At 34.3% G+C, this 16,566-nt stretch overlaps 2 protein-coding genes across 23 annotated transcripts; both read right to left on the reverse strand.

Annotated features, from left to right (window-relative positions):
- LOC137001231 (cytochrome P450 4C1-like) lies at nucleotides 1–7,969 on the reverse strand. Of its 10 annotated transcripts, XM_067359695.1 has the most exons (14): nucleotides 6,886–7,969; nucleotides 6,017–6,134; nucleotides 4,624–4,667; nucleotides 4,032–4,213; nucleotides 3,700–3,806; nucleotides 2,742–2,832; nucleotides 2,426–2,611; nucleotides 2,230–2,299; nucleotides 2,035–2,161; nucleotides 1,480–1,662; nucleotides 1,336–1,404; nucleotides 941–1,103; nucleotides 672–851; nucleotides 1–587 (listed from the first exon to the last, which is right to left on the reverse strand). In XM_067359695.1, the coding sequence occupies exons 1-14, from the start codon at nucleotides 7,005–7,007 to the stop codon at nucleotides 532–534; spliced, it is 1,698 nt and encodes a 565-aa protein (XP_067215796.1). In that variant the 5' UTR covers nucleotides 7,008–7,969; the 3' UTR covers nucleotides 1–531. The 10 variants fall into 10 exon arrangements, with proteins under 10 accessions (XP_067215796.1, XP_067215799.1, XP_067215787.1 ...); XM_067359698.1 differs by having other exon boundaries at nucleotides 1–551; nucleotides 6,017–7,030; XM_067359686.1 differs by having other exon boundaries at nucleotides 6,017–7,030.
- Nucleotides 7,970–8,118: 149 nt separating this feature from the next.
- Nucleotides 8,119–16,472, reverse strand: LOC137001087 (cytochrome P450 4c3-like). Of its 13 annotated transcripts, none has more exons than XM_067359151.1 (14): nucleotides 15,389–16,472; nucleotides 14,520–14,637; nucleotides 13,127–13,170; nucleotides 12,535–12,716; nucleotides 12,203–12,309; nucleotides 11,245–11,335; nucleotides 10,929–11,114; nucleotides 10,733–10,802; nucleotides 10,538–10,664; nucleotides 9,983–10,165; nucleotides 9,839–9,907; nucleotides 9,444–9,606; nucleotides 9,175–9,354; nucleotides 8,119–8,447 (listed from the first exon to the last, which is right to left on the reverse strand). In XM_067359151.1, exons 1-14 carry the CDS (start codon nucleotides 15,508–15,510, stop codon nucleotides 8,281–8,283), a joined length of 1,809 nt encoding a protein of 602 aa, XP_067215252.1. In that variant the 5' UTR covers nucleotides 15,511–16,472; the 3' UTR covers nucleotides 8,119–8,280. The 13 variants fall into 13 exon arrangements, with proteins under 13 accessions (XP_067215252.1, XP_067215254.1, XP_067215250.1 ...); XM_067359153.1 differs by having other exon boundaries at nucleotides 15,381–15,523; XM_067359149.1 differs by having other exon boundaries at nucleotides 14,520–15,527.
- Between the last annotated feature and the right edge of the window lie 94 nt (nucleotides 16,473–16,566).

Genomic DNA, 16,566 nt, shown 5'->3' on the forward strand with positions numbered 1-16,566 from the left:
TCTCGACTCCTATCAGCTCATGTGCTCGCGTAAAGATACACGGTCGGTCTTGCGCTGCGCGTGAACTTGGCGCGAGACACTACCGTGTCTCTTGATAAATAAATGCAAATGCCAACGTAAGCGCGCGCCGCGCGGCTTCTCAGCGCCATCAGCGCACCTAACGTCAGAAATCGGAACATGGACATTTTAGCTGGACATTTTTATCGTACTATTTTAGACATTTCGACTTTGGACTATTATAACTTTTTTTCTACAGCACCTACAGTAAAAACAAGCATACTTTTCTTATGTAATTTGGGTATGCGCTATCGATTGAGCCTAACAACAACTCAATCGGCCCAGCCGTTATTGAGATCCGATAATCTCGGCTCGTCTCAACTTTCGGGCTCGCGTAAAGATACACGGTCGGTCTTGCGCTGCGCGTGAACTTGGCGCGAGACACTACCGTGTCTCTTGATATATTAATTCTAATTATCTAAAATATTGCAGGAAACACTACGAAAATACTGCACCAGCGTGGGCCATCAGTGGTCAAAACGGCGGAAAAACGGCTTGGAACGTGTTAAATGTGCAAATATTTAAATATGCTATTGGTGTAATATTGATATTTTTTTAATTTTTTAAAATTGATTTACATCATTTTCAAAGTAAAAAAACTTTAAAAAATTTACCTGGGCAATCTCTAAGACCTGTGCCAAATGGAATGTGCGTGTAACGTTGACGACTTGACGAGTTTTCGGGCGAGAATCGTTCAGGAATAAATTCCTCTGGTTTATTCCAATATGCAGGATTACGATGAATAGTAAACACTGGTATTAGAACGTAACACCCATTCGGCAAGACGCACGATTCTGAAATCAACGCGTCTTTGTAACTCACAAACTTGTTTTTCTTTATTGTGACTGTTGTGTTACAAAAAAATATTGCACTATACAAATACCCAGTTTAATATCTCCCGTAAGTTGTCGCGCAATTATAGGTGCTACAGGAAACAATCTTAGTGTTTCTTGAATCACCATATTAAGATATCGAATGCTCGTAAGACGCTTAGCATCAATCTTTTCGTTTCCGAATGTAAGCAATATTGCTTTTCGCAGCTTTTCCTAAATAATGAAATACATAATTAATAAAACAGACATCTAAAATAATATTTTAAAAATTAACTAACGTGTCTCATAAGAAATGTAAAAAATAAAATTAATAATTTTAATCTATATATTATATAATTATACATATATGTATACATATGTACAAAATAATTTATGATTATAGTGCAAAGACAAATACAATTTTTCTTGTTTTATGTTCTGCATATCACATTACAGTTTCACTAACTTGTATTTCTGTATGCATTCCCAACAATAGAAAAACAAAGGATGTCAATTCCATAACTGTATTTTGTATCTGTAAAAGATAAATTTATAGTAATCTAAATGTACTTGTACAATTTTTTACTATTTATACGATAAATGACATTACAGCCGCATACAGATTGCGAATATCGTCATTTACGTCTTCATCGCTCACTGCGCGGGATTCACCCGTAGCATCATCAGACAGTTGCTTTACATAGTTCAAATAATTGCTAGCAACGGATTTTGGCTTTTGGAGGATCTCATTATCATAATTTAGAGTATCGCGTTCCACTGATTTCTGCATTATCTACACATTAATGAAATAATATGGTATATTAATTAATAATATGTGTTGACAAAAATTGCTATTATATGTAATATCATTAGAATTATCATGTTTTAGTTAATAATGTTCAATGGCATACGTACGCATATTTTTTTCATCAAAATGAAAAATATGATAATGTAATAAAATAAGTTATATTGTAATTCACGAATCTTATTATCAACTTTTATATGTATTATTATATGCTTGTTGCATTGATAAAAAATAAAAATTTCAAAAATGTGGTATAATATTATAAAACAAAATATAACATAAAAAATTTTGATTAATACCAAATGCACTAAATGTTTTATATGATTAAACAATTAAACAAAAGAAATATTTGAAGCTTACTTTATGAACAAAATTTTGTATTATTTTTTGACCAAAGGATTGTTGTTTCGCGTTATCGCTCAGAGAAAAAATCCATTCCAATTGTAGCCATGGTGTTGCCACTTTTTTATACATATATTTCATCAATCTAAAAAAATAATATATTAATAATTGAAATATAAATCATACGTATTCAATAATACGAGATCTATATACCTTTCTTGCCAGTACAGTAGTTCATCATATTCACCTTCATACGCCGTTCCTTCTATACCTCCAATTGATGCTGTAATATTTTTTAACTTTTATATTTAATTACATCTATAGCATTAATTGTAATTGTATCTATAATAGCAACTTGTTACAAAAATTTGTTATAAATCAACATATGTCATGTTTGCACAATTTTCACCTAAATATATATCAGTCACGTATCGCCCTATGTACGGTTTCATGTCAAACGTATGACCACCAACTTCTTTTTCCAAATAATCCCCACAATAATTGCTATAATTATCAAAAAATTTTACGTAATCAGACACTGACTTGGCATTCAAAGAGGATTGTATTATTTTGCGCCGTAACCTATGAGTTGCACCTACAAATATTAATTATAGTATTCAATAGTAAAAAGTGTAATATTTTATCAATATATTATTATAACTATATAAACAAATATATAAACAAATTAAATAAACATTCGTTGTATTTGAACATAGGCGTAATACCTGAAACTCTGATAATTCCGTTCCCAAGAAGTGGGGAATACAGTTTCATAACTGAGCTTTTGTAATTGCCGTCCACGTTCGCAAGTACGACCTGCGTATTAAAATTCAATATATTATTACAATTAATATTAGGTTATTTCACTTTCTTATTAAACAAAATAATAGAGTTAACATAAAGCAAATAGAGCAAGAGCCGGATCGAGTTGCTCAAAAATTTATTTTTTATTACAAATTATTACATACGTTTCGGCCAATGGATGTGGCCATCTGTGATAAGAACCATTAAGCGTTCTTATCAACGCTTCTCTACTTATGTACTAAAAAATTTTTTTTTGTTGTCAATTTTACACTGAAGATGGCCACATCCATTGGCCGAAACGTATGTAATAATTTGTAATAAAAAATAAATTTTTGAGCAACTCGATCCGGCTCTTACTCTATTTGCTTTATGTTAACTCTATTATTTTGTTCAATATATTATATCAGCGCTCGGAATTAGTTGCACATTTCGGGCCAATTCAAGAGACGACGCCTCCTGTTCCCCCACTACCGCCCGGCCGCTGGCGGTCGAGCCGCCAATAGCTCTGGCGCAGGAGCGTTTTATATAAGAAATAGGCTCGGTTGTTGAGGCACCTCTCAAAAAATAGTAATATTTTCTTTGCTACATAAATAATGTTTATTTTCATTAATAATTAAATATATATATTATGTATTAATGAAAATAAACATTATTTATGTAGTGAAGAAAATGTTACGATTTCCTGAGAGATGCCTAAACAATCTAGCCTATTTCTAATATAAAACGCTCCTGAACCAGAGCTATCGGCGGCTCGGCCGCCAGCGGTCGGGCGGTAGTGGGGGGGGACAGGAGGCGTCGTCTCCAGAATCGGCCCGAAATGTGCAATTAATTCCGAGCGCTGTATTATATTATTAAAATAATTATTTTTTCTAAACTTACCTTATAATCCTCGGGTTTTGCGAGTAGTACAAATAAATCTGTTCCAAAACAAAAACGGCTAGGGCTTCCATATTTTTTGTTAAACGTTAACAAATAATTTACTAATTCTGCAACGTTATATTTTACATTTGATATTGTTTACACAAATGTGATTGTTATTGTTTGAACATAAATTATTTTTCCTTGTATTATAAAGTTACATTAATTAATTAAATAAATAAAAATATAATATTTAAATTATAAACATGAGAAAATATATTTTATGTTAAAATATTAATATTAAGTTTGGTTAATCTATTGTAACATTTTATAATTAAGAGCATTTTATTTACCTTCATATTTCCAAGCAATTTGCAGCGTTTTGACAAACACTGTCAATATAGATTCACCAGGCAACGAAAAGGCAAATTGCAAATTTCTTTTTAATTTGTAATATTTTTTCTTGTTAAGTTCGAAAAAATACACAAGCAACAATATTATGACTATTACGAAAAGCATATCTGTAAAGATGTGTCTGAAATAAATATTAAATATTAAATCTTTTTTAAACTTAACTTGTAATATTTGTAGTATAAATATGCAATAAATAAAAAATTAACAAATAATCTGGAGTAAAGGGCGAAAAGAGCCGTTGCTAGGTGTTTGTGCATAAAATTCAAATTATATTATGAGAATTACAAAGTTACAATCAAACGTTTCTGCCTATGTTAGGCCTTCTTCAGTGTCATTACGAAAAAATATATAATAAAACGGTGTCTTGCTTGTCGAAACATTAAGAAAATAAATAAACAACGCAGAGAATTCTTCTTTGTAACTAAAATCCAATATAGGAAGATAGACAAATGGAACTGCAACAATATTGTCCTTGTGAACTGACATTTTTGGTATTATTTTATAAATAATTGTGCAAACAACAATACATACTTATAATCAACCTCTGTTCCGTATGTCCAGAAAGTATGGAAGAGCTAGAGAAAGATATTGTCTCACAATTCGACTTTCACATTCATGATAAAATTATTTTATTATAAATTAAAACCGAAGTGTCAAAGATAAAAAAAAATAAATAGGTAAACTAAGTCGAATGGTTAAGAAGGTAATGTGCAGACAAAATTCCAGTTCCGATTTTTTATGATACCTTTTGTAATATCTATTGCTAATGATTTCATCTCGATTGCTAGAAACTCGGATTTCAAATTAGCCTTTTCAATTCCGAAAAATCTTAAAAGATTCACTGTAAAAAATTGCCTAAAAATTCAGACACATTTTTGTCTGAATTTTCAGATCTGGGTGCCTGAAAGTAATTTCAGACAATCTGTCTTAATTATCAGAGTAGTTTCTCTGAAATTTAGAATAGTGGCGCGTTTGTCCGAAATATTTAGAATTGGTGTCCAAAAAATTAGACAACATATTTGAAAACAGTTGCTTTGTACTGCTGGAACTCTGACAGAGCTCGAGGTCGCCGAGTAAAGTTTCCAGAACAGGTATTGTCCAATTCTTTTAAACGAACGTCGATTGCCTCAATGTCGGCAGCACGTAACTTGCCATTTTTACAACCAAATTTTCCCAACACCCATGCTTCGATGCACTTTTTCATTATGCCAAGGCAAATGGAGTGCATATATTCAAATGGTACTCGTGTAACCATGCGTATATTTAAGTCTTCTAAAGGGCTTTTCATGTCCTTATGATGGTCAGTGTCAGTCCTAAAATTATAGTTTTCATCTGTCCGTTTTACGTGATTAACGCCAAGGAATACATTATGTCGAGTGCCCTCAATTACTGTACCCGTAACGTTGCGTTTTGAGCATGGCATCGAAGACATATGTCCTTTGTGTTGTAATACAAAGGCCCGGGCAGGGGCATCAGCAATAAAGCACTCAAACGTTACGGGAATAAGTTTATCCTTAAACCTAATTCCTCCACTATTAATCACGACTTTCATCTCTTCAACGAGCATTCGAAAAAAGCTATTAGGATCTTGTGGTTTCTTTTTCCCGCGGTATACACCTACAATTAAAGGTTTGCTGTTTTTCAAATTGACAATTCTGATTTGGAGAGGCCAATACTGAACAATGCCTTTTTTGTCCGCGGAAGCACCGTCTGTACTGATATGCAATTTTAAGACATCAGGAATATTGCATTCATGAGATAATTGTTGGATTATACAATGTATAAATTCCACATGCCAATACTGCCCAGGCTCAACATCTTACAACCTGCACGCGTGATTTAGGTGTGTGCACAAGTGTTCGCATATCTTTAGGTAAATATTCAAAACAAGGGTGTGAACGCAATAACTTCAGAATGGCATTACCTTGAACGGCCGTAAGATTGATAACAAGGAAGCATTTTGCCAAGTTTTTAGCGAACGTATTTTCCGATCCAAAAATATCATTGACTGTACTACTATCATCAGAACTGATTTCACATTCCTGTAAATCGGGAAACGTACTATTAGCATCAATAGTCTCATAGTCAGACGATGCAACTGATGACTCAGAATACGCGACGCTTTCGATAAAATCGTCAAAATTCGAACGAAAAGACGAAATATCATCGACGAGTTCAACACGAGGTAAAGAAGAATCAGATGAAGAAGTAATATCACCTTGACCTACTCGAATACGATTTCTCTTTTGCCTATTTGTTAAGTTTTCGAAACGTTTGTGATACACCCTTTTTATTGTTGCTAAGAAATGTGTATTTTAAGAAAAACAAAATACCCACGGTGGACAAATGAATTTTCAAGAGACGAAAAGCAATTTCAAGCGACACGAGAGAAAATTATATTTTTGAAATGGAATTAATGTCACAAATGTCAGAAGATCACAAAGTCGACTTTATCGTATATGAATAACTGCGTTGTTTTTCGATTGAGCGAGGCACATATGAAAAGCAGACTAGTCGACGATGTGGAACAAAAATGAATTTCAACCGACGATGATTGTGAATAATATGTTACGCGCACTGAATTGAATAAATTAAATTTTAAAAGCAATAATTATAACTGGCAAAAATGAAATATAATACCCACGGTGGATATACGAAAAAGCAATTTCAAGCGACACGAGATAGACCATTCTATTTTTTAGAAAAAAGTGAAGTGCCTCAAATGTATCACGATGAAGTCGACTTCTTTCACACAAACTGAAAAAGACTTACTTTACTTACTTACTTACTTACGGTACTTTCTGGATTATGGTAAATAGCGTATCTAAACCGCTGCACCGGCCGTTGTTGCCACTGCTGCTGCTGCTGCACAAAGCACAATGGCGACCAGTGATGCAAGATCGAGCATCCTGCATCAAGCACTACATGAGGGGAAGAGCCCCCACCATGGCAGCACCAAACAAGCGAGCATCGCTGACGTCACGCGTCCGTGTGCGCTCGCCGTTCCAATAGCGTATGAGTCGTACGCTGTGGAATGGCGAGCGCACACGGACGCGTGACGTCAGCGATGCTCGCTTGTGTGGTGCCGTCATGGTGGGGACTCTTCCCCTCATGTGATGCTTGATGCAGGATACTCGATCTTGCATCACTGATGGCGACTAAGGCGAAGCATGCACGAAGCACGAAGGACGAGTCGCGCGCAGTGGACGATGGGAAAATTTTCACTCGAATCGAGCTCTCCTATTGGCTGAGGCGAGCGTACATATAAGTATCGCGGCAAGGACCGCGGTTTTTGACAGCTCGAATCTGCTGGAAATCTTGCAGCAGTCTTGCAACAGATCGCTGCTAGGGGAACAGATTCTGCATGAGATCTGCACAAGATCTGCACGTAACTTTTGCTGCATGAGCCTTTTAAAAATCTGCTGAGCAGATCTGTGCAAGATCTGCGCAGGATCTGTACAAGACTTTTGCTGAAAGAATATTGCGTATTTTACCTGTTGCGAATTGTATGTTGACTGCTGACAGAATCTTGCAATGATCTGCTGCGAATCTTGCAGCAATCTTGCAGCAGATCGCTGCTAGGGGAACAGATTCTGCACGAGATCTGCACAGGATCTGCACGTAACTTCTGTTGCATGAGCCTTTCAAAAATCTGATGAGCAGATCTGTGCAAGATCTGCGTAAGATCTGTACAAGACTTCTGCTTAAAGAATCTTACGACACACTGCTGACAGACTGCGTGTTACGGAAAGAATCTTCCTCAAATCTGCTCGATTTCTGCAGCAAATATCTGCAAACAGATTCATGCACTTCAAATGCATGAATCTTATAGCAGACTGCTGACAGACTGGCAGCACCGACCGTTATGGACAGAATCTGCTGCAAATTCCCTATCATTTCTGCTGCAAGTAAACTGATGCAAGGCTCTGCTTGGCAGAAAATGTTACAGGGGATTATCTAAAATATTGCAGGAAATACTACGGAAATATTGCAGAATTAAGCAGAAAAAACTAAATTATATTGCAATTATGTGCAAACATCTTTTATTATTGCAGTGATTGCAATACATCAATGTATAATAACATCGTTTAACATTTCGAAATGAAAATTAAACTACCAAGCCATTAAAACAAATAGTAATAATCCATCATTGTAATCATGTTATCAGTTGTCGTCAATCATCGTTTATCAATAATCTTCTATACGAAATATAGATAATTTGATTCCGTCTCGAGATCGTAGTAAAATATCATTTGTTAATTTGATATCTTTTACACTGCCAGTTGCTACAAAGCGAAACCGCCGCAATAAATTTACTATTGCTGCTCCCACGGACAGAAAAGCATATCGTTGACCTTAAGCAAAAATATAAACAAAGTATAAAAAAAAAGTATAAAAAAGTTGTTAAAACAACATACTACAATATCTATACGTAAGTATGAGTATACTAAATATTCAATCAAACTCTTTTATTATTTATTTCAAAATATTCAAAATCTAATAGTTTTAAAACATTAAAAATTTAAATTTAAAAAATTATAAACTTCAATAAAATAATAAACGTGTACGTTACGTGTCACGTGTATCACTGATGGTCCACGCTGCTTTCCACTCAGACTGTTTAATATATTAAGTATAAAATGACTACATTCTTATAAAACATTACACAACTTATTTCTTTTGTTCTACATTATTTTGATAATACATCAATATTAAATTTATTACAATACATATATTTTGAGCTCAAATAATAAATTTTAGAATTTTTTATGCCCATACATCGTGATTTAATAAGACACTGTCGCGCGTAATAAAAGAGTAATTATAAGATTTTAAATTATTATATTACCTTCTTGGAGTAATATATATATATTAATTCTAATTATCTAAAATATTGCAGGAAACACTACGAAAATACTGCACCAGCGTGGGCCATCAGTGGTCAAAACGGCGGAAAAACGGCTTGGAACGTGTTAAATGTGCAAATATTTAAATATGCTATTGGTGTAATATTGATATTTTTTTAATTTTTTAAAATTGATTTACATCATTTTCAAAGTAAAAAAACTTTAAAAAATTTACCTGGGCAATCTCTAAGACCTGTGCCAAATGGAATGTGCGTGTAACGTTGACGACTTGACGAGTTTTCGGGCGAGAATCGTTCAGGAATAAATTCCTCTGGTTTATTCCAATATGCAGGATTACGATGAATAGTAAACACTGGTATTAGAACGTAACACCCATTCGGCAAGACGCACGATTCTGAAATCAACGCGTCTTTGTAACTCACAAACTTGTTTTTCTTTATTGTGACTGTTGTGTTACAAAAAAATATTGCACTATACAAATACCCAGTTTAATATCTCCCGTAAGTTGTCGCGCAATTATAGGTGCTACAGGAAACAATCTTAGTGTTTCTTGAATCACCATATTAAGATATCGAATGCTCGTAAGACGCTTAGCATCAATCTTTTCGTTTCCGAATGTAAGCAATATTGCTTTTCGCAGCTTTTCCTAAATAATGAAATACATAATTAATAAAACAGACATCTAAAATAATATTTTAAAAATTAACTAACGTGTCTCATAAGAAATGTAAAAAATAAAATTAATAATTTTAATCTATATATTATATAATTATACATATATGTATACATATGTACAAAATAATTTATGATTATAGTGCAAAGACAAATACAATTTTTCTTGTTTTATGTTCTGCATATCACATTACAGTTTCACTAACTTGTATTTCTGTATGCATTCCCAACAATAGAAAAACAAAGGATGTCAATTCCATAACTGTATTTTGTATCTGTAAAAGATAAATTTATAGTAATCTAAATGTACTTGTACAATTTTTTACTATTTATACGATAAATGACATTACAGCCGCATACAGATTGCGAATATCGTCATTTACGTCTTCATCGCTCACTGCGCGGGATTCACCCGTAGCATCATCAGACAGTTGCTTTACATAGTTCAAATAATTGCTAGCAACGGATTTTGGCTTTTGGAGGATCTCATTATCATAATTTAGAGTATCGCGTTCCACTGATTTCTGCATTATCTACACATTAATGAAATAATATGGTATATTAATTAATAATATGTGTTGACAAAAATTGCTATTATATGTAATATCATTAGAATTATCATGTTTTAGTTAATAATGTTCAATGGCATACGTACGCATATTTTTTTCATCAAAATGAAAAATATGATAATGTAATAAAATAAGTTATATTGTAATTCACGAATCTTATTATCAACTTTTATATGTATTATTATATGCTTGTTGCATTGATAAAAAATAAAAATTTCAAAAATGTGGTATAATATTATAAAACAAAATATAACATAAAAAATTTTGATTAATACCAAATGCACTAAATGTTTTATATGATTAAACAATTAAACAAAAGAAATATTTGAAGCTTACTTTATGAACAAAATTTTGTATTATTTTTTGACCAAAGGATTGTTGTTTCGCGTTATCGCTCAGAGAAAAAATCCATTCCAATTGTAGCCATGGTGTTGCCACTTTTTTATACATATATTTCATCAATCTAAAAAAATAATATATTAATAATTGAAATATAAATCATACGTATTCAATAATACGAGATCTATATACCTTTCTTGCCAGTACAGTAGTTCATCATATTCACCTTCATACGCCGTTCCTTCTATACCTCCAATTGATGCTGTAATATTTTTTAACTTTTATATTTAATTACATCTATAGCATTAATTGTAATTGTATCTATAATAGCAACTTGTTACAAAAATTTGTTATAAATCAACATATGTCATGTTTGCACAATTTTCACCTAAATATATATCAGTCACGTATCGCCCTATGTACGGTTTCATGTCAAACGTATGACCACCAACTTCTTTTTCCAAATAATCCCCACAATAATTGCTATAATTATCAAAAAATTTTACGTAATCAGACACTGACTTGGCATTCAAAGAGGATTGTATTATTTTGCGCCGTAACCTATGAGTTGCACCTACAAATATTAATTATAGTATTCAATAGTAAAAAGTGTAATATTTTATCAATATATTATTATAACTATATAAACAAATATATAAACAAATTAAATAAACATTCGTTGTATTTGAACATAGGCGTAATACCTGAAACTCTGATAATTCCGTTCCCAAGAAGTGGGGAATACAGTTTCATAACTGAGCTTTTGTAATTGCCGTCCACGTTCGCAAGTACGACCTGCGTATTAAAATTCAATATATTATTACAATTAATATTAGGTTATTTCACTTTCTTATTAAACAAAATAATAGAGTTAACATAAAGCAAATAGAGCAAGAGCCGGATCGAGTTGCTCAAAAATTTATTTTTTATTACAAATTATTACATACGTTTCGGCCAATGGATGTGGCCATCTGTGATAAGAACCATTAAGCGTTCTTATCAACGCTTCTCTACTTATGTACTAAAAAATTTTTTTTTGTTGTCAATTTTACACTGAAGATGGCCACATCCATTGGCCGAAACGTATGTAATAATTTGTAATAAAAAATAAATTTTTGAGCAACTCGATCCGGCTCTTACTCTATTTGCTTTATGTTAACTCTATTATTTTGTTCAATATATTATATCAGCGCTCGGAATTAGTTGCACATTTCGGGCCAATTCAAGAGACGACGCCTCCTGTTCCCCCACTACCGCCCGGCCGCTGGCGGTCGAGCCGCCAATAGCTCTGGCGCAGGAGCGTTTTATATAAGAAATAGGCTCGGTTGTTGAGGCACCTCTCAAAAAATAGTAATATTTTCTTTGCTACATAAATAATGTTTATTTTCATTAATAATTAAATATATATATTATGTATTAATGAAAATAAACATTATTTATGTAGTGAAGAAAATGTTACGATTTCCTGAGAGATGCCTAAACAATCTAGCCTATTTCTAATATAAAACGCTCCTGAACCAGAGCTATCGGCGGCTCGGCCGCCAGCGGTCGGGCGGTAGTGGGGGGGGACAGGAGGCGTCGTCTCCAGAATCGGCCCGAAATGTGCAATTAATTCCGAGCGCTGTATTATATTATTAAAATAATTATTTTTTCTAAACTTACCTTATAATCCTCGGGTTTTGCGAGTAGTACAAATAAATCTGTTCCAAAACAAAAACGGCTAGGGCTTCCATATTTTTTGTTAAACGTTAACAAATAATTTACTAATTCTGCAACGTTATATTTTACATTTGATATTGTTTACACAAATGTGATTGTTATTGTTTGAACATAAATTATTTTTCCTTGTATTATAAAGTTACATTAATTAATTAAATAAATAAAAATATAATATTTAAATTATAAACATGAGAAAATATATTTTATGTTAAAATATTAATATTAAGTTTGGTTAATCTATTGTAACATTTTATAATTAAGAGCATTTTATTTACCTTCATATTTCCAAGCAATTTGCAGCGTTTTGACAAACACTGTCAATATAGATTCACCAGGCAACGAAAAGGCAAATTGCAAATTTCTTTTTAATTTGTAATATTTTTTCTTGTTAAGTTCGAAAAAATACACAAGCAACAATATTATGACTATTACGAAAAGCATATCTGTAAAGATGTGTCTGAAATAAATATTAAATATTAAATCTTTTTTAAACTTAACTTGTAATATTTGTAGTATAAATATGCAATAAATAAAAAATTAACAAATAATCTGGAGTAAAGGGCGAAAAGAGCCGTTGCTAGGTGTTTGTGCATAAAATTCAAATTATATTATGAGAATTACAAAGTTACAATCAAACGTTTCTGCCTATGTTAGGCCTTCTTCAGTGTCATTACGAAAAAATATATAATAAAACGGTGTCTTGCTTGTCGAAACATTAAGAAAATAAATAAACAACGCAGAGAATTCTTCTTTGTAACTAAAATCCAATATAGGAAGATAGACAAATGGAACTGCAACAATATTGTCCTTGTGAACTGACATTTTTGGTATTATTTTATAAATAATTGTGCAAACAACAATACATACTTATAATCAACCTCTGTTCCGTATGTCCAGAAAGTATGGAAGAGCTAGAGAAAGATATTGTCTCACAATTCGACTTTCACGTTCATGATAAAATTATTTTATTATAAATTAAAACCGAAGTGTCAAAGATAAAAAAAAATAAATAGGTAAACTAAGTCGAATGGTTAAGAAGGTAATGTGCAGACAAAATTCCAGTTCCGATTTTTTATGATACCTTTTGTAATATCTATTGCTAATGATTTCATCTCGATTGCTAGAAACTCGGATTTCAAATTAGCCTTTTCAATTCCGAAAAATCTTAAAAGATTCACTGTAAAAAATTGCCTAAAAATTCAGACACATTTTTGTCTGAATTTTCAGATCTGGGTGCCTGAAAGTAATTTCAGACAATCTGTCTTAATTATCAGAGTAGTTTCTCTGAAATTTAGAATAGTGGCGCGTTTGTCCGAAATATTTAGAATTGGTGTCCAAAAAATTAGACAACATATTTGAAAACAGTTGCTTTGTACTGCTGGAACTCTGACAGAGCTCGAGGTCGCCGAGTAAAGTTTCCAGAACAGGTATTGTCCAATTCTTTTAAACGAACGTCGATTGCCTCAATGTCGGCAGCACGTAACTTGCCATTTTTACAACCAAATTTTCCCAACACCCATGCTTCGATGCACTTTTTCATTATGCCAAGGCAAATGGAGTGCATATATTCAAATGGTACTCGTGTAACCATGCGTATATTTAAGTCTTCTAAAGGGCTTTTCATGTCCTTATGATGGTCAGTGTCAGTCCTAAAATTATAGTTTTCATCTGTCCGTTTTACGTGATTAACGCCAAGGAATACATTATGTCGAGTGCCCTCAATTACTGTACCCGTAACGTTGCGTTTTGAGCATGGCATCGAAGACATATGTCCTTTGTGTTGTAATACAAAGGCCCGGGCAGGGGCATCAGCAATAAAGCACTCAAACGTTACGGGAATAAGTTTATCCTTAAACCTAATTCCTCCACTATTAATCACGACTTTCATCTCTTCAACGAGCATTCGAAAAAAGCTATTAGGATCTTGTGGTTTCTTTTTCCCGCGGTATACACCTACAATTAAAGGTTTGCTGTTTTTCAAATTGACAATTCTGATTTGGAGAGGCCAATACTGAACAATGCCTTTTTTGTCCGCGGAAGCACCGTCTGTACTGATATGCAATTTTAAGACATCAGGAATATTGCATTCATGAGATAATTGTTGGATTATACAATGTATAAATTCCACATGCCAATACTGCCCAGGCTCAACATCTTACAACCTGCACGCGTGATTTAGGTGTGTGCACAAGTGTTCGCATATCTTTAGGTAAATATTCAAAACAAGGGTGTGAACGCAATAACTTCAGAATGGCATTACCTTGAACGGCCGTAAGATTGATAACAAGGAAGCATTTTGCCAAGTTTTTAGCGAACGTATTTTCCGATCCAAAAATATCATTGACTGTACTACTATCATCAGAACTGATTTCACATTCCTGTAAATCGGGAAACGTACTATTAGCATCAATAGTCTCATAGTCAGACGATGCAACTGATGACTCAGAATACGCGACGCTTTCGATAAAATCGTCAAAATTCGAACGAAAAGACGAAATATCATCGACGAGTTCAACACGAGGTAAAGAAGAATCAGATGAAGAAGTAATATCACCTTGACCTACTCGAATACGATTTCTCTTTTGCCTATTTGTTAAGTTTTCGAAACGTTTGTGATACACCCTTTTTATTGTTGCTAAGAAATGTGTATTTTAAGAAAAACAAAATACCCACGGTGGACAAATGAATTTTCAAGAGACGAAAAGCAATTTCAAGCGACACGAGAGAAAATTATATTTTTGAAATGGAATTAATGTCACAAATGTCAGAAGATCACAAAGTCGACTTTATCGTATATGAATAACTGCGTTGTTTTTCGATTGAGCGAGGCACATATGAAAAGCAGACTAGTCGACGATGTGGAACAAAAATGAATTTCAACCGACGATGATTGTGAATAATATGTTACGCGCACTGAATTGAATAAATTAAATTTTAAAAGCAATAATTATAACTGGCAAAAATGAAATATAATACCCACGGTGGATATACGAAAAAGCAATTTCAAGCGACACGAGATAGACCATTCTATTTTTTAGAAAAAAGTGAAGTGCCTCAAATGTATCACGATGAAGTCGACTTCTTTCACACAAACTGAAAAAGACTTACTTTACTTACTTACTTACTTACGGTACTTTCTGGATTATGGTAAATAGCGTATCTAAACCGCTGCACCGGCCGTTGTTGCCACTGCTGCTGCTGCTGCACAAAGCACAATGGCGACCAGTGATGCAAGATCGAGCATCCTGCATCAAGCACTACATGAGGGGAAGAGCCCCCACCATGGCAGCACCAAACAAGCGAGCATCGCTGACGTCACGCGTCCGTGTGCGCTCGCCGTTCCAATAGCGTATGAGTCGTACGCTGTGGAATGGCGAGCGCACACGGACGCGTGACGTCAGCGATGCTCGCTTGTGTGGTGCCGTCATGGTGGGGACTCTTCCCCTCATGTGATGCTTGATGCAGGATACTCGATCTTGCATCACTGATGGCGACTAAGGCGAAGCATGCACGAAGCACGAAGGACGAGTCGCGCGCAGTGGACGATGGGAAAATTTTCACTCGAATCGAGCTCTCCTATTGGCTGAGGCGAGCGTACATATAAGTATCGCGGCAAGGACCGCGGTTTTTGACAGCTCGAATCTGCTGGAAATCTTGCAGCAGTCTTGCAACAGATCGCTGCTAGGGGAACAGATTCTGCATGAGATCTGCACAAGATCTGCACGTAACTTTTGCTGCATGAGCCTTTTAAAAATCTGCTGAGCAGATCTGTGCAAGATCTGCGCAGGATCTGTACAAGACTTTTGCTGAAAGAATATTGCGTATTTTACCTGTTGCGAATTGTATGTTGACTGCTGACAGAATCTTGCAATGATCTGCTGCGAATCTTGCAGCAATCTTGCAGCAGATCGCTGCTAGGGGAACAGATTCTGCACGAGATCTGCACAGGATCTGCACGTAACTTCTGTTGCATGAGCCTTTCAAAAATCTGATGAGCAGATCTGTGCAAGATCTGCGTAAGATCTGTACAAGACTTCTGCTTAAAGAATCTTACGACACACTGCTGACAGACTGCGTGTTACGGAAAGAATCTTCCTCAAATCTGCTCGATTTCTGCAGCAAATATCTGCAAACAGATTCATGCACTTCAAATGCATGAATCTTATAGCAGACTGCTGACAGACTGGCAGCACCGACCGTTATGGACAGAATCTGCTGCAAATTCCCTATCATTTCTGCTGCAAGTAAACTGATGCAAGGCTCTGCTTGGCAGAAAATGTTACAGGGGATTATCTAAAATATTGCAG

Source organism: Linepithema humile, chromosome 1 (genome assembly GCF_040581485.1).
Source record: "Linepithema humile isolate Giens D197 chromosome 1, Lhum_UNIL_v1.0, whole genome shotgun sequence".
NCBI classification, from domain to species: domain Eukaryota; kingdom Metazoa; phylum Arthropoda; class Insecta; order Hymenoptera; family Formicidae; genus Linepithema; species Linepithema humile.

Bases quoted from the DNA above. Each gene is read 5' to 3' on its own strand.
- LOC137001231 (XM_067359686.1), bottom strand. From the start codon at position 6,259: ATGATATTTCGTCTTTTCGTTCGAATTTTGACGATTTTATCGAAAGCG. The intron at 2,833-3,699 runs GTAAGTTTAGAA...TTTAATACGCAG, and splicing joins CAAAACCCGAGGATTATAAG to GTCGTACTTGCGAACGTGGA. The intron at 2,300-2,425 runs GTGAAAATTGTG...AAAATATTACAG, and splicing joins CGTGACTGATATATATTTAG to CATCAATTGGAGGTATAGAA.
- LOC137001087 (XM_067359149.1), bottom strand. From the start codon at position 14,762: ATGATATTTCGTCTTTTCGTTCGAATTTTGACGATTTTATCGAAAGCG. The intron at 10,665-10,732 runs GTATATAGATCT...TTATTTTTTTAG, and splicing joins CTACTGTACTGGCAAGAAAG to ATTGATGAAATATATGTATA. The intron at 8,448-9,174 runs GTAAATTTTTTA...TTTTTGCTTAAG, and splicing joins AGGTCTTAGAGATTGCCCAG to GTCAACGATATGCTTTTCTG.